This window comes from Carcharodon carcharias, chromosome 15 (genome assembly GCF_017639515.1).
Source record: "Carcharodon carcharias isolate sCarCar2 chromosome 15, sCarCar2.pri, whole genome shotgun sequence".
In the NCBI taxonomy this organism is placed as follows: domain Eukaryota; kingdom Metazoa; phylum Chordata; class Chondrichthyes; order Lamniformes; family Lamnidae; genus Carcharodon; species Carcharodon carcharias.
The window spans coordinates 113,014,385-113,036,556 of NC_054481.1; the positions used below are offsets into that span (position 1 = coordinate 113,014,385).

The window sequence follows — 22,172 nt, forward strand, 5'->3', positions numbered from 1 at the left end:
ATCGATACAGTGAACGAACGGTAGGGGGGTGGAGTACTTTTTAAGTGAGTCCTGCAATTGGGTGACTGGGCACTGGAATTCTCTGGATGAACGAGCTGGCAGGGGCCAAATCCATTCTCTATCTAGCTTCAGATCCTGTGATTGGTCAACAAATCCTCTTTCATTATTTGTCTCCCTAAATGCGTTTGCATTTAATTGTGTACAGAATTCTCCCACTTACTGTTCCCTTTTGTGTGGTGATGATGGGACCAGGCCACGCAGACAGCTGGTCATTTTGAGAGCAGTGAGAATGGTTTGATCCGAAACTCCCCAACCAACAGCACAGGATTCAAATTCGAGGCTTGCAAACATCGAGTGCTCCCAGATCAAATACATGCAGAAGCTTAAGGCCTTTGGACAGTGAAGTAGACCATGGACTGTCCATCGTGACAATCTTGCACTTCACTCTCAGGATGTGGATGTCGCTTGCAAGGCCAGCATTTATTCTCCATCCTCATTAGCCTTTTTAAGGAGGAAGTGGTGGGGCTTTTTTTTGTTTGAAGTGGTTTGCTACTGCTGAGTGACATGCTAGACCACTTTAGAGGGCAGTTAAGTGTCAACTACCTTGATGTGGGTCTGGGGTCACGTAGGCCCAGACAAGGTAAGGACGGCCGGTTCCCTTCCCATGAGTGAACCTGTCCACTTTTTATCAGAATTCAAATTCTCAATCTGTCATGGTGGGAATTGGACCTGTATTCTCTGGATTACTAGTCCAGTAGCAGAATCTCTACACACCGCAATCACCTCTTTCTGACTGGGATTGCTAACTTACTGCTCCATTATAAATAGTTTGCAGCTGTGTGCTCTCTCACAGCAGGAACCAGGTTGATAACCACCTAAGTCTCACTGTCCTTAGCATCCAATAACCATCAGAGAAATGAGGCTTTCGCCCCTGCAGTCAAGGCTACGTTATCCCAGGTTCCTTGGACAATTCTTAACCTTATGCGCCAGCCCCCCTATCCCAGGACGCCTTCTCCTCTTCCCCTTGACCAAAGCGATTGGACCTTTTCCGGTGTGTTCCACTCTGAACCTGAACGTGATGCCCAAAGAGTGAAGCTAGAACTGACTGGCTAAGTACAGCCCCTGTTCCTTTCAGTTCACCATGGATTATGTGAGGAATTATCCAAAGTACAGGAAATAGATGTAGTTTAGCAATGTTTTGCATCCAATGTATGTGCATTAAACAACAAGGACTCCTATAATAAATGGATGTTTTGAGGGCTGGAGGGAGTGGGTGGTGGTGGTGGTGGTGGGGGTGGTGGTGGTGGTGGTGGGGGTGGTGGGGGGGGTGGTGGGGGTGGTGGTGGGGGTGGTGGGGGTGGGGGTGGTGGTGGTGGGGGTGGTGGTGGTGGCGGTGGTGGGGTGGTGGGGGCGGCGGTGGTGGGGGTGGGGGTGGGGGTGGTGGGGGTGGTGGTGGCAGCGGTGGTGGGGGTGGCGGGGGTGGTGGTGGGGGTGGGGGTGGTGGGGGTGGGGGGGGGTGGGGGTGGGGGTGGTGGGGGTGGGGGTGGTGGGGGTGGTGGGGGTGGGGGTGGTGGCGGTGGGGGTGGGGGTGGTGGGGGTGGTGGCGGTGGTGGGGGTGGGGGTGGTGGTGGTGGGGGTGGGGGTGGTGGTGGGGGTGGTGGCGGTGGTGGCGGTGGGGGTGGTGGTGGGGGTGGGGGTGGGGGTGGTGGCGGGGGTGGGGGTGGGGGTGGTGGTGGTGGGGGTGGGGGTGGTGGGGGTGGTGGGGGTGGGGGTGGTGGGGGTGGTGGCGGCGGTGGTGGGGGTGGTGGGGGTGGGGGTGGTGGCGGTGGTGGGGGTGGGGGTGGTGGTGGTGGCGGTGGGGGTGGTGGGGGTGGTGGTGGTGGGGGTGGGGGGGGGTGGGGGTGGTGGTGGGGGTGGGGGTGGTGGGGGTGGGGGTGGTGGGGGTGGGGGTGGTGGTGGTGGTGGGGGTGGGGGGGGTGGTGGGGGTGGGGGGGGTGGTGGTGGGAGGATGGAGCAGGAGCTTCTATGGGTGCTGGGGAGTTGGCGATGGGAACAGGAGGTGTTGGGGTGGGAGGGCAGAGGAAGGAATGTGAGGGGATGTTGGAACAGAAGGCGCTGGGTTGTGGGGCATGCAGACTGGGGTGTGGGTAGGGTAGTTCCTGCTCGGAGTGGTAGAGCAGAAGGTGGTAGGAGCAGAGCTAGAGGTTGCTGTGCTCTAGTTTTGGAAGTCTATTCTACATTTCTTTGCTCCCTGAAGATGCTGACTCATTCCATAAAAACCAGTTCGGCGCCTGACACAGCCAAGCACCACCATGTTCGTCCCTGATCTTTCCAGGAGGGACACCAAATGAAGATGTGAAAATCCAGCTGCTGAAACGTCCACTGTAGCTGAGATCAGTTAACCCGAGATATTCTGGGCCCTTTGCCCGCTTGCTGGATGTGGACAGAATTGCAAATTTATATCCTTTTAAGTAAAACCTGTTTCTTCCGCAACCCTGTTTAAAAATGAAGTTAAATCTCCACCCAGCCACCAGCTCCCTCTGTCCTCACTCATACCTATAAAAACTGACCGATTTCCAAACTTTCCATCCACACCATTTCCCTTGGCAGAGATCACCAACTCCTGAATGTCTCCATCTGGCTGTATGCCTTTATTTTCCTCTGTTCTTTACCCATCTTTTCCGATGTGGTGGATGTAACGTATGGTTTACAAGCAGCAATTATTGCACTGCTGCGTTCCTGGAGAAAGTGATTTTGACATTGTGGTTGTCTGAAATGTATTTTCAGTGACTGGCAGTAATGTGCTGGGGGAGAATATTTCAAATATTGCAATGGGGCTTTTTCTTCCCTCAGCCCCTGCCCCCAACCACCAAGTCGGCATTCCTTTGCACCACACAGCCCAGCATCGGCACCTTCCCCACCCCTCCCCCCTCCGCTACCCTTCCACTGTCCCTTACCGCACCCTCCCCCACACTGTGTCCGCTCCACCCTCCCCCACACCGTGTCTGCTTTCCCCTCCCCCCACACAGCGCGTCCGCTCCTCTCTTCCGTCTTTGGTTCAACGTTTTCCTCTCAGTTTCCTCACATGACCTCCCCTCTCGAGCTGCTCTGCTCCGCACTCCTGCCGTTAAACTTCCTCCAGGTGCTCAGCTCGACTATAAAACCGTTAACATGTCTCTTTCTTCCAACTGCCCTATTCCTGGCTCCACCACGTCCCCTCGCCCTCACCCCCCAGCCCCAAAGCTGTTCCTCTTGCTGGGGCCTCCCCTGGTTCTCCACGGCCCAGTCTCGATGTGTGACCATCGCAGCCTTGGCTCAGCTCTCTCCTCACCCAATTCCCATCATCGGTCAGTGATCAGGAACCCTGCCCACTCACTTTTATCATGGGCGGAAAGGAAGTTCCCCGTGCCCCCCACCTCCACCCCCACCATTTAGACCTGAGCGCTGCCCTTGGTGCAGCCAACAGATTGTGGGCAAACCCTGGGCCTTTCGTTCCTGCGAGGCCTCCACTGTGTGTCTCAGAAGCCGCTCAGGCCTCACATGCACATTTTCCTGGGCTTGGAGCCAGGATTCCATTGTCGGACAAGCTCTTGACATCTCCGTGGTAACTTATACAATCCCCCCAGCTGTTTCCTTGACCTGTGGGGTGGTTGGAGGGGGGGGGGTTGGGGGGTGGGGGGAGGGTGTGTGGGGCTCCGTGCTATACAATCCCACTTGTCCAAATGACAGAAGTAGTTTTTTTAATGTAATGACCTTTAGCCTCGTGCTCCCAGTAGCTATCTCCTGTTTGGCAGTTGCCAAGGGCGTAGACAGCCAAACAAGGAATTTCCTCCTGGTTTATCTTACAGCTATCTTGAAATGTGTTGCCGGTGATTTGCTAATGACCTCAGTCTTCAGTGGATTAAGACAATGAGTCACTGAGCTTCTGACACCACAGGATCAAGAGGAGGCCATTCAGCCCCTCAAGCCTGTTCCACCATCCAGTTAGATTATGGCTCCATCTCTCCGACTCATTCCCCTATAAAACCCTTTGCCTAACAAAAATCTCTCAATCTCTGTTCTGAACTGTTCAGTTGACCCCCTCCAGCCGAGGCCTCGGGTTGATACCCCACTCTCCGCTGAGTGAGCTGTCACGGTGGGGGGGGGGGTGGGGGGGGCAACTGCAAGGGTTGGTGGGCTCAACACCCAATGGGGGATCAATCCATGGCTGTGTGCATGTCAGCGAAACTGAGAAAAGACTTGCATTTTTATAGCACCTTTCACAACCTCAAGACGTCCCAGATGCTTTACAGCCGGTGAAGTTTACTTTTGAAGTGTGGTCACTGTTGTAACGAGGAAGGAGCAGCAGTCTTTTTGCGCACAGCAAGATCCCACAGACGGCACTGTGATGACGATCAGATAATGTTTGAGGAGTGCTGAATATTGGGCTGTTCGCCCTGCTGTTTTACATCCACCTGAGGAGGCTGGCAGGGCCTCAGTTCAACATCCCACCTGAAAAGACAGTGCAGCACTCCCTCAGCACTGCACTGGGAATTCTCTGCTAGGATTATGGGTTCCTTCTGGGGTATTTATTTTTTGAACCTGCTGAGCAATTGGACCTCGAGGATGGTTTGGCTGAGCATTGCTCACTATGTTGCTGCCGTCACATCAGTTTCCAGCTGTTTGATGCCTAGACAATTACAGTTGAAAGGAGGTCTTTACTTACCACAGCCACAGCAAAATGCTGTCAGACCTCAGCTGCCGGGACCTCTGGTTTCTACAAGCCCAGCAAAGGGTAAAAGAGGTGCGGGGAGGGTCAAGGGTTCAGCCTCTGATCTGTGCTGGGTTATCGCACCCCAGCTGAGGCAGCAGCTGGTGTGTTTTAGTGGGGCCTCAGTGGTGTCTGAGCTGGGTGGGGAGGTAATTCTGTTTTTGTTTTAGCAGAGACCAAGCCTGCTGCTGTCTCCATTAACACACAAGATCGGGAACAAAACGAGAGGGAGCTGAGCCTTGGATGGTTAACTTACGCCGGGTTAATCGTCAACAGCTTTACACAGCCCACTGCTCTCCCGCGTTTGTTAATGGTGCCAAACGTGTGGGCGAGGTGAGGCACATACCCACCTTAGGGCAAAACTTACCTGGACTTCTCCTTCCAAGGCAAGAAATACCTGTGAGGTGGGTTAGATTAAAATTAATTCCACCCACCTCTCATACCCACAAGACCCTCCCTGGCATGCACAATTGCTCTGTAATTTATTTTCTGACGTAACAGTTTGCATCTTTTAAAAGTAAATCCTTTACTTTCACGTTTTAGTGGTCAAGGTGTTACTGGTACACGAGGAAAGGGGAAACCTGGGTTGGATTTTCACAGAGCCAGGAAGACTCTGTGGACCTTTAAAAATGGTGGTCAGAAGCTGGATGCAGAAATCCCGTTCCCCTTCCTGACGTCCAGTTTTTGCCGGTAGGGTGAAGGGGACGGGGTGTGATTCACACAGGAGGCAAACCAGAACACAGGGCCATTTTGGACTTTGTGCTGAATTCAGGCAGACCCCATTTTAGCGTTTGCGAGGGCCTTAACCCACAGTGTGGGAGTCTCAATGATAGATTAGATATAAACACTCCCTTGAAAGGTGATAAGGTCTGTATAACCAGAAACTGAACTGGACTAGCCATATAAATACTGTGGCTACAAGAGCAGGTCAGAGGCTAGGAATCCTGCGACGAGTAACTCACCTCCTGACTTAACACAGCCTGTCCACCATCCACAAGGCACAAGTCAGGACTGTGATGGAATACTCCCCACTTGCCTGGATGAGTGCAGCTCCTACAACATTGAAGAAGCTGGACGCCATCCAGGACAAAGCGGTCTGCTTGATTGGCATCACATCCACAAACATTCACTCCCTCCACCACCAATGCACAGTAGCAGCAGTGTGTACCATCTACAAGATGCAGTACAGGAATTCACCAAGGCTCCTTAGACAGCAGCTTCCAAACCCACAACCACTACCACCTAGAAGGACAAGGGCAGCAGATAGATGGGAACACCACCACCTGGAAATTCCCCTCCAAGTCACTCACCATCCTGACTTGGTAATATATCACCGTTCCTTCACTGTTGCTGAGTCAAAATCCTGGAACTCCCTCCCTAACAACACTGTGGGTGTACCTACTGCATGGACTGCAGCGGTTCAAGAAGGCAGCTCACCACCAACTAGGCAACTAGGGATGAGCAATAAATGTGGGCCCAGACAGCGACACCCACATCCCGTGAATGAATAAAGAAAACTTGCCTGCCTGCTTTGCCGCTTACACTCTGCTTCTGGGATTAGTGGGCCCAACTCCATCCTATACCCACCCGTCCCCAGCCCCAGAGGGGAAAATCGTGCATTTTGGAGCACTTTTTAACCGAGGCGGGTGCAGCGAGTCAGAAAGTTTTCTGACTTGTGCTACCTGCCTGCAGCAAACATCCAGCCCTCAAGTGCCAACTTTAAAACTGCCAACTAGTGTAGGAACAAAGGAATTCGGTTCCTGAGGCATTGGGACCGATTCTGGGGAAGATGGGATCTGTCCAAGCTGAAAGGGTTGCACCCCAGCAGGACCGGGACCAGTATCCTCACAGGGGTATTCGCTAGTACTGTGGGGGAGGATTTAAACTAGATTGGCAGGGCGGTGGGAACCAGAGCGGGGAGACACAGGAGAGGGAAACAAAGATAGGAATGAAAGACCGAGAAGTAGAAAGCAAAAGTGGAAGGCAGAGGAAACAAGGGCTAGCGGCAAATAGGGCCATAGTATAAAAAATGATGTGTGAAAAGACAAGTCTAACCTTAGTAATAAGGAAAAAGCTAGAGTCTATTGTAACAGATGCGATAACAAGACGCTTAGAAAATATCAACGGGATTAGACAAAGTCAACATGGATTTATGAAAGGGAAATCATGTTTGACAAACCTACTGGAGTTTTTTGAGGATTTAGCGAGTAGAATAGATAAGGGAGAACCAGTGGATGTGGTGTATTTGGATTTTCAGAAAGCTTTTGATAAAGTCCCACATAAGAGGTTAGTGTGTAAAATTAAAGCACATGGGATTGGGTGTAATATACCGGTATGGATTGAGAATTGGTTTGCAGACAGGAAACAGTAGGAATAAATGGGTCTTTTTCAGAATGGTAGATGGTGACTAGTGGAGTACCCCAGGGATCAGTGCTTGGGGCCCCAAATATTCACAATATCAATGATTTGGATGAGGGAACCAAATGTAATATTTCCAAGTTTGCTGATGACACGAAACTTGGTGGGAATGTGAACAAAGAGGGTGTTAAAAGGCTTCAAGGCACTTTAGACAGGTTGTGAGTGGCATATACTTGGCAGATGCAGTATAACGTGATAAGTGTGAAGTTATCCACTTTGATAGGAAAAACAGAATGGCAGATTATTATTTAAATGGTGATAGATTGGGAAATGTTGATGTACAAAGGGACCTGGGTGTCCTTGTACACCAATCACTGCAAGCAAGCATGCAGGTGCAGCAAGCAGTTAAGAAGGCAAATGGTATGCTGGCCTTCATTGCAAGAGGACTTGAGTACAGGAGCAAGGATGCCTTACTGCAATTGTCCAGGACCTTTGTGAGACCACAACTGAAGTATTGTGTGCAGTTTTGGTCTCCTTACCCAAGAAAGAATATACTTGCCATAGAGGGAGTGCAGTGAAGGTTCACCACACTGATTCCTGGGATGGCAGGATTGTCGTATGAGGAGAGATTGGGGTGTCTAGGCCTGTATACACTGTATTCACATTTAGAAGAATGAGAGGGGATCTCATTGAAATGTATAAAATTCTGACAGGGATGGACAAACTGGATGCAGGGTGGGGATCTAGAACAAGGGGTCACAGTCTCAGGATGCGGGGTTAACCATTTAGGACTGAGATGAGGAGAAACTTCTTCACTCAGAGGGTGGTGAACCTGTGGAATCCTCTACCATGGAAGACTCTGGAGGCCAAGTCACTGAATATATTTAAGAAGGAAATAGATTTCTGGACTCTAAAGGTGTCAAGGGGTATGGGGAGAGAGTGGGAGTACAACGTTGAGATAGAGGATCAGCCATGACCTGAATGACCTACTCCTGCTATTTTCTATGTTTCTAACTCTGTTAGAGAGGGCTGCCTTCTCTACTCAGCCAAGCCTCTGGTCACCTATATTGTGACTTTTGCCTTTGTGTAGTGGGTCTGTGCCCAGGTCCCAGGTTTGCTTACTCAGCTGGGGTACGTGTGGGGCTGGGAGCAGGGAGTGCTGCCGCTGTCCCAGGGGAGGATGGATCAAGCAGGGTTCCCACTCCTCATCACCATCCAGCGACCCCTCTCCAGCTGCTCTGAACTCGGCTGAAGGTCAGGACGGGGGACATTTGCGATGCTGCACAAGGTGGATTAACCCTGCTGACACTTGCTGTCACTCTGGACAGGGTGCTTGGAGCACCTGATGGCTAGCAGTGCCAGTGAAAACGTACCCTAGGGGATGGTATTGGAAGGGGAATAATTTCAGTGTTTCTGACCCATAGCTCCGCTGGCTTATCATTCAGCTTCACCAGGAGGAGCCGGCTAACAGATCATTATCACTTCAGCTCCCACTTACACCACGTCAGGCAAGGAAGGGGAGGAATTGCTCTTTACTTCTGCTGCTGCCCCGGGGAGTGTATGTTTATATATTGTGTCACAAACCAAGTTATCTGATGGCTGTGAACAGCTTTTCTCAAAGTCTGGACCTGACTAAAAATAGAAGTTTCAGCCAAGCCTTGTGTAAGGTTGGGAGGGTTAAACAGTTAGATTTTTTTCATGACATCATTCACAATAAATCATTGTGTCTGCTGTTAATGATGGGACTCATATATTATGTAACTGTACCAATGCCAAATATGGGAATGTTTATACCCAGGAATCCTGATGCTAAGAGTTTAGAATCACAGGATTTTACAGAACACAAGGCCATTCGGCCCTTCTGTGGCTTTTTGAGATTGTTGAAATGTAGGTCAAAGTGGCAGTCAAATGGTGCACAGGAAGCTCCCACTAGCCGCAAGATGATAAATGATCAGATAATCTGTTTCTCTGATGTAGGTTGAAGGATAAGTATTGGCCAGGGAACTGGGGTGAACCCCCCCCCCCCCCCAACCCTCCTTCGACTCTAGGCCACGGAAACCCTCGAAGTCCACCTGATCGAGCAGACGGGGCCTTGTGTTAATGTCTCATCCGGAAGGCGGCACCTCCAGTAGTGCAGCGCTCCCTCGGTACTGCGCTGGCTTGTCAGCCTCGGTTTGATGTATTCGGGTCCTTGAGTGGGCTTGAACGCACAACCCGGTGGCTCTGATGGGAGTCTACTGACTGAATTCACCCGAAGCTGGAACAGTGCTTATCCTGGCCCAGCCCTTTCATTCCACAATGTGTAACTCACCAGTGACTTTCTTAATGATTTAATTACACCCTGTGGGGAAAGTGCTGTAATTTGTGGCTGTGATGTTCAGCTGTCTGGGCCTAAGCTCTGGAGTTGCAGCTCCCTAAGGTGCTCCATAAAAAGCTACCTCCTCAACCGAGCTCCAGTTCAGCTGTCCTAATATCTCTCTCTATGAAGTTTGGAGTCATGTTTTTGTTTGCTAATTGCTCCTGTGAAGTACCTTGTGACAATTTCATTAAATCAAAGCTGCTGTACACTGGAGAAGTTATCACCAACTTGGAGACTAATCGCAGTTCTGGGGGAATGTTGCCTTTTTAAAACAGAAAACGTTCTCTTTTTAAGCTGTACAGAACGCAGACGGTGTGGAGGCTCAGGGTGTTGTAGAGTTCTGGGGGACACCTCTTGAGCAAGAGCTTGGTTGGGACTGTGGCTTTGAGAGTCTGATACTGGCGCCTGTTTGACGGGTACGTTTAGCAATGATGTCTGGCCTTACCAGAGCCCTTCCTTTCTCCTTTTCTGCTGCAGTGCGCCGTGGGTTTGCTGTCTTGGAAGATGGGGCGTTGGCACACAACCTTCAGGAACAAGAGAGTGAGTAGAAACGGCTCCAGGGGCTGCAACACCTGTGGCTCCGAGTGTCTCCTGGTTTCAGCCTACGGACAGGCGGACAAATTGTTCTCATCCGTTTTGCTCCTTGTCTGCCCCTTTAAGGGGATGTGATGTCAGAGTAAGGTCGAGCTGAGACACCGAGACAGTTGGTGAGGACTCCCAACCTTTGCAAATCGGGGCTCCCACCCCAGTCGGAGGGGAGCTCGGAGGGAGTGCGAGATCCACACTGCACTTGGCGCCCTGAGGCTAGGGCAGGGCACAGAATTGGCAGAGGCTCCTGCTCCTCACTGCACTCCTGCATGAAGCCTAGAACTCTAACAAAGGTGAGGGGGAGGAGGGGGGGATTGGAAACGGGGTGAAAATTGAGGGAATTGTTGGGGTGGAGGGTGTTTCAGGTGGGGGATGACGGTGGGAGATCAGAGGCTCAGGGTGGGAGGGCAGAGGTCAGGGGAGAGTTCCAGAAGGCAGCCCAAAGCTGGTACCTTTTTGTAGAGGGGTGGAGAGCAGGGTTGATAGGTGGATTCGCTCTGAGGCTCGAGCAGGGGGAGGAGAGCTGGGATGTAGGGATAGGAAAGGAGGGATAATGTGTAAGCCACAGACAGATTCATCATACGAGCACAAATTAAATGGGGGTGTGGGAGATGCAGGACTGAGGGCAGGAGGTGAAACCTGTAACAGCTGCTACAGTAGGATGCCCTGTATCACTGGCAGAGCTCAGACATGACTGGATGCCCCTGGAACCTGTATCCCAGCGACAGTCGGGATCTGAGAGCAGAGAGAAACGGCGTTTCCTGGGGTTCTGGTTCGTTGCTCCCTGGTAAAAGTTAAACCAAGTTGCTATTTATAAAATGGAGTGAGCTCTGTGTTGCTGTTAAACCATGACCTTGGTGTTCCCCAGTCGAACAGCATTATGCCTCAAACATCGAGAAGAACAAGCTGGTCCGTCAGGATGTGTGTGTGGCCAAGAAGCTGCAGGATGAGGAGGAACTGGAGGCCAAACACTACAGCCGGGAACACCAGCAACAGATGTACGTATGCCGGAAGGTGGGGGGCTGAGCCGGCGGCGGGGGGGGGCGCTGAGCCGGAGGAGGGGGGGGTGCTGAGCCGGAGGTGGGGGGGGGGGTGAGGGGTGCTGAGCCGGAGGAGGGGGGGGTGCTGAGCCGGAGGTGGGGGGGGGGTGAGGGGTGCTGAGCCGGAGGTGGGGGGGGGGTGAAGGGTGCTGAGCCGGAGGTGGGGGGGGGGGGGGTGAGGGGCGCTGAGCCGGCGGCGGGGGGGGGCGCTGAGCCGGAGGAGGGGGGGGTGCTGAGCCGGAGGTGGGGGGGGGGGGGGTGAGGGGTGCTGAGCCGGAGGTGGGGGGGGGGGGGGTGAGGGGTGCTGAGCCGGAGGTGGGGGGGGGGGGGTGAGGGGCGCTGAGCCGGCGGCGGGGGGGGGCGCTGAGCCGGAGGAGGGGGGGGTGCTGAGCCGGAGGTGGGGGCTGAACCAGGGCAATGGAACAAAAGGAAGGGTTAAGGAGTCAAAGTGGAGGGTAGGGCTGTGTGGAGGGGATGGGCAGGGGGCAATTGGGCTGGCTGAGAGGAAGGTTAATGGCAAGGGTAGGGGGCAGGTCTGGGAGGGAGGGGGCAGACGAATGAGGGAGCTCCCTGCCAGCTATAAAATTGAAATTTGTATAAAACAGCAAATAAAATTCAGGTGACAATTTGCTTTAAATAAAAATATATAAAATGATTTAACGATGTCAGTATTCAGAACAGAAAGTTCTCCCTTTGATGAGCTGCCTCTCTAACTGACTCACCGGGCTCGGTTCCCAGCCATGACCCATATGGCCCTCCCATAGTTCCTGGACAACGCTGCTAACTACGGAACAATAAACTATATTGTGTGCAGCACCCACTGGAACAGAGATCCTACCCCTCCCCCAGGACCTGCTCAGTCTCTGGGCTTGCCCTGTCTGCCAGCAGTGGACTTCCATCTCATTGCACCTTGCCTGGACTGGTCTCCTGGTCACCAGCAATGTCCAGCGCTCACAGGTCGTGCTGCTCTGGTGGAACACCCGACAGCTGCTTCCCCTGGCCCAGAACACTCGCCCGCACTCGTCCAGAGACTGGGTGGTGACTGTGTGTCATGGGGTAAGTGAATACCTGCAGTCAAGGTGGCTGTACAGCCTGTTGCCAGAGCCCAGCAGCTGCTGGAAATGGACACACCAGTCTGGCTCTCTCTCTCTCTCTCTCTCTGGAGAGGTACACGGAGCTGGGGCTGTTACCACTCCAAACTCCAGGGGGCCCTACAGGCCAAAGCTGTGACAGGTAGGATGTGAAGTTGGTCAGAACTGAGCTGGTCAATGGTACGGACAAACTCCAGGACTCCCTGAGCACAGACTTAATTGCTCCCTCAGACCTGCTGTTTGTCAAATTCTTAAGTCCTCTGGACTTTAATAACTGGAGCTTGTCTCTATGAGGAGTGTGTACCCAGCACTGGTTAAAGCTTGTCTCAACCAGGCAGCAGTTTGAATTGGCGATGAGTTGACACACGTCAGACACGCGAGCAGTGGAACTGGGTGTGGACTGTTCTTCCTGTCCTGAAGCACTTCCAGCTCCTGCTTCAATATATTCAATCTTCTGTCACTTGGTGCAAGGTACAAGGATGTTCCCTGCATCTAGTTTTCATCCCATCTGAATGTAGTGTTCAGTGTGACCCTGCCTTAACGCTATCAATGTTGCTACTCCACTCGCTTTTCTTCTTGTTCCTCCCAAACTCCAAATCTTCTGTGTTTCCCCCACACTTCCTCCTCCCATCACCATCTTACCATCTTAACTATCGAAATCAAAACTCCTGACGGCTTGTTCTGCCAAACCTCCCCCCAAAAACACCTCCTGCCACAGCTCCGTCTTTTCTCCCCATCTCCTTGTTAATTTAACCAGGCTCTTTTTGTGTGGAACTGCAGCAGGGTGCAGCACACTCACCCCCTAAGTCAGAAAGTCATTATTTCAGGCCCCACCCCACTGACGTGAGCCCATTATCCAGGCTGATATTCCCAGTGCAGTACAGAGGGGGTGCTGCGTTGTACGGGGTGCTGTCTTTCAGATGAAATGTTAAAGACAATCTATCTGCCCCCTCAGGTGGAAGTTAAAGATCCCACGACACTATTTTGAAGAGCAAGGGAGTTTTTCTGGTTGTTATCAGGTTGTTGGTGAGGCCTTGCTCCGTGTAAATTGGCTGTCACATTTCCTGCCTTGCAACAGTAACCAGACTTCAAGTATTTCATTAGCTGTAGAGCACTTTGGGACATCCTGAGTATGTGAAATGTTCTATGTAAATGTAAGTCTTTTCTTTGTTAAACTAACCACATTGTCTCCATGTCTAGTGAGGAGCTTGATTCTCAATATGCCAAAGTTGTCCAAGAGGAGATTGAGAAGCGTGCGGCAGAGAGTCTGCAACGAGAGGAGCAGGATAAGGTAGGCTTTGTCTTCAGACTGTGGTGAGTGTTTGCAGAAAGCACAACGAGGCTACACTTCAGCGCAGTCCCACTGGTCGCGTACTTCAACCCCAACCTGTTAGTATTTAAAAAGCTGGTGTCTGTCCTGCTGGAACAGTTTACTGTTTATTTTCCCCCTCCCTTTTTAGTGTGAATTTAATGTGCACCTCGTTCTGAAGTTGCTGACTTTTTTTGGGAAAATGCTTGGCCCTGAGTACTCAGTGTTGATGTTTGAGCCCAGGTCCAGCTGCAGGCCTCTCGTCCAGCGTGGCACACTGGCGTCCAGCTGCCTGTCCCAGCCTGCTCCATAGCCCATGGCCACTTCAACAGGGTTTACTGAGCAGTTATCGAGGAGGCGCCCTGCTCTCTCTGCCCGGGGCTGGGGCGTTCGCTTGCTCTGATGTAGTGACTTTTCTTACAGAATTCAATCATTAACTCTGCTGATCACAGTCTAGAGGCTGGATAGACAACCTGACGCTGTCTGTCCAGCTTTGGCTCAAATTCCCTCTTGTGCTAACCGGTGCCAAACTGACTGGAGTGAAACCTGTTCCCTGATCCTTCTCTCTCAGAGAGTTGGCAAAGGAGGGGATCTCTGTCCAGATAAATCCGTGCTAATTGTTTAGGCCTGACCCGGACAGTTTGGAGCTGGGCAGGGGAACTGAGGCAGACTGGTATTTGCAGCTGTCAGGTTGGGCAGGCTGGTGTGTTTAATTGTGAAGTGGGCTTTCTGCCACAGGCAGAAGCCTTCTGTGCACTGAGACACTGTTCAGATGAAACTTTAGATCAGTGATTTCTGTTGCTTCTAAATTATGGATGAAGCTCCGGCTTGTTTTGCAGATGGGGGGGTGGGGTGGAGTTGTTCCCCTTGAGAGCTCGGCAGTGACTATCGTGTAAAACTCCTCAGCTACGCTTTCTGCCCAGGCCCCGTTACTAACTGCCGGCTGGGCTGAGTGAGTTAGGAGAGACAATTTTAACTCTTTCGATGGGCCTGCCTGATTGTCTGTGAAAGAAGTTATTAAAACTCAGGGCTAGTCCGCTTAGCACACTAGCTCAGATGGTTAGAAGGCCAGTGTGTGATGCAGAATGATGCCAATACTGCGGGTTCAATCCCAGCACCAGCTGTGGTAGTCCATGGAGGCCTCCCTCCTTGTCTTGTCCCGTGCTTATGGAGTGGAACCCTGCAAACTATACATAACCAATTGTCTATCTCTCTAATGAAGAGAGATATTTATGGTCCTTTGTGGTCTCTGGCTAATTACCTACCTCTTAGTGCAGCCCCAGCCACCTACAGTGGGTGTGAGAGTGGGTACAGCCTGCTGTACGTGATCTTGGTGTAAATGGTGGGGACGGCACTGTAACCCTATACACACAGTGTCAGCAGGGAATTGAGTCTCGGGGATATGGCATCTTGCTGTGCGTTTGTGCTGCTCGGGGTTAAAGTGCGCGCAGTTCCCTTGATTGTGGGTTGGAAGCCGGATTACACAGCATTACACAGAAGTTGGAGCATAAAAACCTGAGGGATAGGGTACGGCACAATGGTTACTGTTCGGACGAAAAGCTCATCCTGTTTCACGTGATGTGGGAATAAGGACAATGTAGGACTCAGCTGAATTATATCTCTTCACACTGATTCAACTACCCTCTACCCGCATCACCTAGAGGCTTTTCAATCCTGACAAGCCTTGGGAGATGGACTAGTGCTTTATAAAGACACTTGCTGCACAAGAGGGTCCTAAGCAGTGGCTGGTTTATTGGCAGGTTGTGTAGGAGTCTCTCAGCCTGCATTGTTGACTGTTTATATAGAGGGCAGTCTGAGGTATCCCACATTATTGTATTAAGCTATTTACCTGTAGCCTTCCACCCCCATGACTGCCCTGGCTGCCATTTTCTCCACACACCCATGTTTGTTTTCACTGGGAATGTTTTTAACTTGATCTGAAGAAATAGTTTTCTTCTGTTTATCCCCAGAACCGATTAACCAGATTAATTCCAGCTCCAACAGAAAGCTGCTTTTGATTTTTAAATTTTAATAGCCAGTGAGTCTGCCCATTAAAGCCACCCCTGGCTGGGTCCCAAGCTCTTCCCCTCCCTACAGTTCACAGCCTGCCGCTGCTGACTGTGTACTCAACCTTTCCAGCTTGGTAATTGGGGAAAGGGCCAAAACTGCTGACGCCTTTCCATTTGCGGGGGAGTCTGCAAGAAGGGGACCCAAGTAGAAGATAGTTACTAACAGATGAAATGGGAATTTACGCAATATTCCATTACACAGCGAGCAGTGCGAATGTGGAACTCGCTGCCGCTTGGAGCAGCGGAAGCAGAGCGCATTGATGCATTTAGGAGAGGGCTTGATGCATGCGAGAGAGAGAAGGGGTCTACTGGGGCAAGATGACAGGAGGTTTGTGTGGAGTATGAACACTGAGGTATGTATTACACAGGGTATATGGCACAGAAACAGGCCATAAGCCCAACCAGTCCATGCCAGTGTTCATGCTCCACCCGAGCCCTCTTTCCTCATCTGAATCTATCATCATAACACCCTGTTCCCTTCTCCCTCATATTCCTGTCCAGCTTCCCCTTAAATGCATCTATACTATTCACTTCAACCACTCCCCGTGTTAGTGAGTTCCACATTCTCACCACTCTTTGGTTGAAGATGTTTCTTCTGAATTCCCCATTGGATCTCTTGGTGACTATTTTATATCAATGGCCTCTAGTGATATTCTTCCCCACAAGGAGAAACATTCTCCCCCTATCCACTCTATCAAAATCTTTCATTATTTTAAATTTCTCCCCTATAAGGTCACCCCTCAGCTGTCTTTTTTTCAAGAGAAAAGAGACCCAGCCTGTTGATCCTTTCTCGATATTTATACCCACACCTTCCTGGTGTCACCCTGTGAACCTACACGCTCCCCACTGTCTCTACATCCTTCATATGACATGGTGACCAGAACTTGGGTTGTGCCAAGTGACCTGTTTCCTGGGTTGTAGACCAGATGTAATTCTGCGTCTGATCCCAGAGATTCCTGTCAGTGCCAAATGTTTGTGCTGCCTTGGCTGAGCTGATCACACTCGCAGCTTGAGTGAGAAGCTTGTGGGTTTGAAACCCATTCTAGGGCTTTGGGCTGACAGTGAAAGAAGGTACATCTGGCAGCACAGCACCCTCTCAGTACTGCCGTGTGTGTGTGTGTGTGTGTGTGTGTGTGTGGTTCTGACATGGGGCTTGAAGCCACACCTTTCTGATTGTTAGGGGGAGATAGTATCCTCTGAGCCAAATGGGTGGACAGCCATCCGAACCCTGAGCTCCAATTGCGAGCAGAAAGTTCGCCCTCCAGTACCCCCTCCTTACCAGGTATCCTTGGATGTGAATTCTGACTTAGCTATTCATTCACAGGAGGTATCGTAACCCATTATGGTTCTGTCTATGGCCAGTGCCCCCCCTTGGGATTAGTGGATGGAATAATGTCTGATCTCCCGACGGCCAGGATTGCTGAGGCCACCAGTGATGGTCATAGAGCAGGAGTGGGGTCTCCCTGGACTTGGACGCGATATTCCTTCGACAAACTCAGCATTTTGCAACTCCAAAGTCAGGTTTTAATGTAACAAAACAAAAACAGAATTACCTGGAAAAACTCAGCAGGTCCGGCAGCATCGGCGGAGAGGAAGAGTTGACGTGTCGAGTCCTCGTGACCCTTCAGCAGAACTAGGTGAATCCAAGGAGAGGGGTGAAATATAAGCAGGTTTAAGGTGGGGGTGGGGGGTTAGGGTGGGGGGAGAGAAGTGGAGGGGGGGGGTGTGGTTGTAGGGACAAGCAAGCAGTGATAGGAGCAGATCATCAAAAGATGTCACAGACAAAAGAACAAAAGAACACAGAGGTGTTGAAGTTGGTGATATTATCTAAATGAATGTGCTAATTAAAAATGGATGGTAGGGCACTCAAGGTACAGCTCTACTGGGGGTGGGGGGGCATAAAAGATTTAAAAATAATGGAAATAGGTGGGAAAAGAAAAATCTATATAAATTATTGGAAAAAACAAAAGGAAGGGGGAAGAAACAGAAAGGGGGTGGGGATGGAGGAGGGAGCTCAAGATCTAAAGTTGTTGAATTCAATATTCAGTCCGGAAGGCTGTAAAGTGCCTAGTCGGAAGATGAGGTGTTGTTCCTCCAGTTTGCGTTGGTGCTAATGCAGTAAGTGCCTCAGTGCAGCTAGCTACTCGAGTCAGTCACTAGATTTCATCGTGTCCCCTCAGATTGGCTCAACTGCTAATTGACATGTGAGTGTGTCACTGGCAGCAACCTGCCTGGGTCCTTCTAGAAGAATCAATCAAGTCCGGGTGTTCCAGCCAGCTTTTCTTTTACCCTATTTCTTCCACTTGCCTTCCCTCCACCCACCAACCCCACCCTCCTCCTCTACCCTCCTCCCCCTCCTCTCCTGAAGGTGCTGACTCTCACTGGGGTACAGCTCCCCCTCCTCTCCTGAAGGTGCTGACTCTCACTGGGGTACAGCTCCCCCTCCTCTCCTGAAGGTGCTGACACTCACTGGGGTACAGCTCCCCCTCCTCTCCTGAAGGTGCTGACTCTCACTGGGGTACAGCTCCCCCTCCTCTCCTGAAGGTGCTGACTCTCACTGGGGTACAGCTCCCCCTCCTCTCCTGAAGGTGCTGACTCTCACTGGGGTACAGCTCCCCCTCCTCTCCTGAAGGTGCTGACTCCCACTGGGGTACAGCTCCCCCTCCTCTCCTGAAGGTGCTGACTCCCACTGGGGTACAGCTCCCCCTCCTCTCCTGAAGGTGCTGACCCTCACTGGGGTACAGCTCCCCCTCCTCTCCTGAAGGTGCTGACTCTCACTGGGGTTCAGCTCCCCCTCCTCTCCTGAAGGTGCTGACTCTCACTGGGGTTCAGCTCCCCCTCCTCTCCTGAAGGTGCTGACTCTCACTGGGGTACAGCTCCCCCTCCTCTCCTGAAGGTGCTGACTCTCACTGGGGTACAGCTCCCCCTCCTCTCCTGAATGTACTGACCCTCACTGGGGTTCAGCTCCCCCTCCTCTCCTGAAGGTGCTGAGCCTCACTGGGGTACAGCTCCCCCTCCTCTCCTGAAGATGCTGACCCTCACTGGGGTACAGCTCCCCCTCCTCTCCTGAAGGTGCTGCTGACTCTCACTGGGGTACAGCTCCCCCTCCTCTCCTGAAGGTGCTGACTCTCACTGGGGTACAGCTCCCCCTCCTCTCCTGAAGATGCTGACCCTCACTGGGGTACAGCTCCCCCTCCTCTCCTGAAGGTGCTGCTGACTCTCACTGGGGTACAGCTCCCCCTCCTCTCCTGAAGGTGCTGACTCTCACTGGGGTTCAGCTCCCCCTCCTCTCCTGAAGGTGCTGACCCTCACTGGGTTTCAGCTCCCCCTCCTCTCCTGAAGGTGCTGACCCTCACTGGGGTACAGCTCCCCCTCCTCTCCTGAAGGTGCTGACTCTCACTGGGGTACAGCTCCCCCTCCTCTCCTGTGTTTAATGTAACAACTTTTGTTGCAAGAGATTCACTGAAACTGACATTTTTTTTTCTTCCAAGTGAAAGTTATACATCAGGCAGTGTTTTTACAGGGGATCTCCCTCCCCCTATAGACGCAGCTACACCTCATTTTAGGGCCAATTCTAATCACTGTATAGGATGTTGGTGATGGGAAGAGAAAGGTTACACTGCACGCATGGGTTTTACATTATTTTACAGTCCGTGTTTTCACTTTTTCAAAAAAGTATTATTTATTCATGAATTATGTGATTGTCAGCCAGTGCTGGAAGGGAAGTGGAGGGGGTGTGGGGAGGCTATGGGCCGGGGGTGGGGGGATGAGGCTGTGGGCGGGGGTGGGGTGGGGGGGGAGGCTGTGGGCCGGTGGCGGTGTAGTTTACAGTTATTGGCATGGGTCCAGCCCTAACCCTCTGCCCCACACCCCAGTCCTTCTATGTAGCAGGGTCTGGGCACTGAGATATCACTGTTCCCCATCCTGGTGCTGGGACAGCGCGTTTGCCCACGAGGTGAGGGATGTGTATCGATTGGTCCACTAATTGAGGATGGTACATGTCTCTGAGTGTTAGCCACTGAGCCATCTACAAGAGGTGTTATTTAAAGCTCCAGACCCTCTTGATATTTGCAATGATACCGATATTCAGGATACATGCACGTGGAATTTATACTGCCTGGCTGTGTGAGGGAGACTGGATTGATATATGACTGCTCCTCACAGCTCGACAGCAGCACTCCATTTATCATCCAATTCCATTAGTCCTTGGTGCTAATGCAGTAAGTGCCTCAGTGCAGCTAGCTACTCGAGTCAGTCACTAGATTTCATCGTGTCCCCTCAGATTGGCTCAACTGCTAATTGACATGTGAGTGTGTCACTGGCAGCAACCTGCCTGGGTCCTTCGAGAAGAATCAATCAAGTCCGGGTGTTCCAGCCAGCTTTTCTTTTACCCTATTTCTTCCACTTGCCTTCCCTCCACCCACCAACCCCACCCGCCTCCTCTACCCTCCTCCCCCTCCTCTCCTGAATGTGCTGACTCTCACTGGGGTACAGCTCCCCCTCCTCTCCTGAAGGTGCTGACTCTCACTGGGGTACAGCTCCCCCTCCTCTCCTGAAGGTGCTGACTCTCACTGGGGTACAGCTCCGCCTCCTCTCCTGAAGGTGCTGACTCTCACTGGGGTACAGCTCCCCCTCCTCTCCTGAAGGTGCTGACTCTCACTGGGGTACAGCTCCGCCTCCTCTCCTGAAGGTGCTGACTCTCACTGGGGTACAGCTCCCCCTCCTCTCCTGAAGGTGCTGACTCTCACTTTGGCTTTTTAGATAATTTCCCTGTACACATCCAGACAGCAAGTGTCAAGGGGCTGCTTAACCATGGAGTGCATCATGTACCAGCTTGTTTCTAATCTCCCTTGATGTCTGTACAGGGGCATTCCCCAGCAGGAGGTGTGTGAATAGTGATCAAGGGCAGGTAACACTATACTGTCCAGATAACCAGGGGTGGAAGCCAAATCCTTTCAGCTCTGTGTTGCCCAGTGAGGGCATGTTTCTGCAGGGCCTGCTGTTCTTATTGTGAGCTGCTTTTTAATATTGGAATAGGTGTCAGAGGAAATGTAGAAAGGAGCTTGGCATGTCTGATTATTTAGAAACCAAATAAAAGGTCTTGTTGCTTTAAGTAAAAGTGATTTAAGATCTGCTGAATGGAGTCACAGTAATAACCTGTTGTGCTTTCTTCCTTGACTGGTGACTGTTTCTAATTATAGAACAGCTGTAAAATAAAACACAAACCTTGACTTGAAACAGCGTGCCCCGACATGAGAAGCCTTTCAACAGGCCAAGAGTTAGAAACCATTAACTGTTTAAAAAAATCAGCATTAGTGAACATAAAGGAGATGATGTCAGCACAGGCTGGAGGGGGCACCTAGTTTTCAAGTGGTATCTTTACCATTGTTACCTCCAGACCCGACCATTCCAAAGCTCTACAGGCCCAGCTCCCATCCTCCACCCTCTGTAAACCTGAGCTCATCCAATCGTATCCTAACTCGTGCCAAGTCTCGTTCACACATCGGCCCTGTGCCTGATGACCTACGTTGGCCGCAGGCCTGACAAAGCCTCAATTTTCAAATCCTCAATCTTGTGTTCAAACCTCTCCATGGTCTCGTCGCTCCCTGTCACTCTAAACTCATCCAACCCCATAACTCTTGAGATCTCTGCGCTCGTCCAATTATGGTCTATTGTACATCCCTGATTTTAACTCCTCCATTGGTGGCCGTGCCTTCAGCTGTCTAGGTCCCAAGCTCTGGAATTCCCCCCTTAAACCACTTCACTTCCCTACGCCTCCTCACCTCTTTAAGGTGCTCTTTAAAACACAACCTCATCTGTCCTAACATCTCCTTATGGGGCTTAGTGTTAAATTTTGTTTGCTGTTCATGTGACGTACTCTGGGATGTTTTGCTTAGTTAAAGGTGCTCCATAAATGCAAGTATTTGTTGCGCACAGTATATCACATCAAGAGGTACAGGTGCAGCAGCCGCAAATACAACAGTGTCCTCTGGGAAATCAACTTCCTATTTTCCATAAAATTCTGTTGGTTAAAAACGTGTTTTAACTTTGATCCCGTTTACAATCATAGAATGATGTTGCCCAGAAGGAGGCCATTCAGCCCACTATACCTGTGCTTACTCTATCCAATTAGCCCCACAGCCCTGCAGATTTCTCCTTTTTCAAGTATTTACGTGACTGCCTTTGGAATGTTTCTGCTCCATCTTCTCCCACTGCCCGTTCAGGCAGTGCATTCCACATCCTCACAGCTCACTGTAAAAAAAAAAAAAGTCTCCCCTCTCTGCTTCTTTTGCCAATTACCTTAGTTGATCTCACTTGTTAATGTGGTCCTTCATTCCTTTTGCCTCGGCTGTCTCTTTCAACGTGTGAAACCTGCTGTGAGAGTTTTTAAGATTTGGGTTTACCATGGTGTGCCAGCAGGGGGTGGTGTTGCAGTGCCCAATCAGACTGCTGCCTGTTCAGCAGCTGGAAACTTGTCAGATGCCGGAGCCAGATGTTTGTGTCGGGGAACCTTTTGCCTCTGAGTGCTATCCCGGGTGCCAAGAATCCCCCTGCTGTCTGTCTGAGGAATTGTCGGGCTGGAGGAGCTATCAGTCTGCATCCTGTAA

General features: G+C 51.4%; 1 protein-coding gene across 2 annotated transcripts in view; it reads left to right on the forward strand.

Moving 5' to 3' along the window:
• The window catches only part of LOC121288111 (coiled-coil domain-containing protein 50-like), a 49,511-nt gene that overhangs the window by 12,131 nt on the left and 15,208 nt on the right, over positions 1-22,172 (forward strand). For both annotated transcript variants that reach the window (XM_041206443.1, XM_041206444.1), the window contains exons 3-5: positions 9,945-10,007; positions 10,924-11,053; positions 13,387-13,477. In XM_041206443.1, coding sequence (XP_041062377.1) covers positions 9,945-10,007; positions 10,924-11,053; positions 13,387-13,477 — 284 coding nt within the window. The remainder of the gene's footprint in view (positions 1-9,944; positions 10,008-10,923; positions 11,054-13,386; positions 13,478-22,172) is intronic.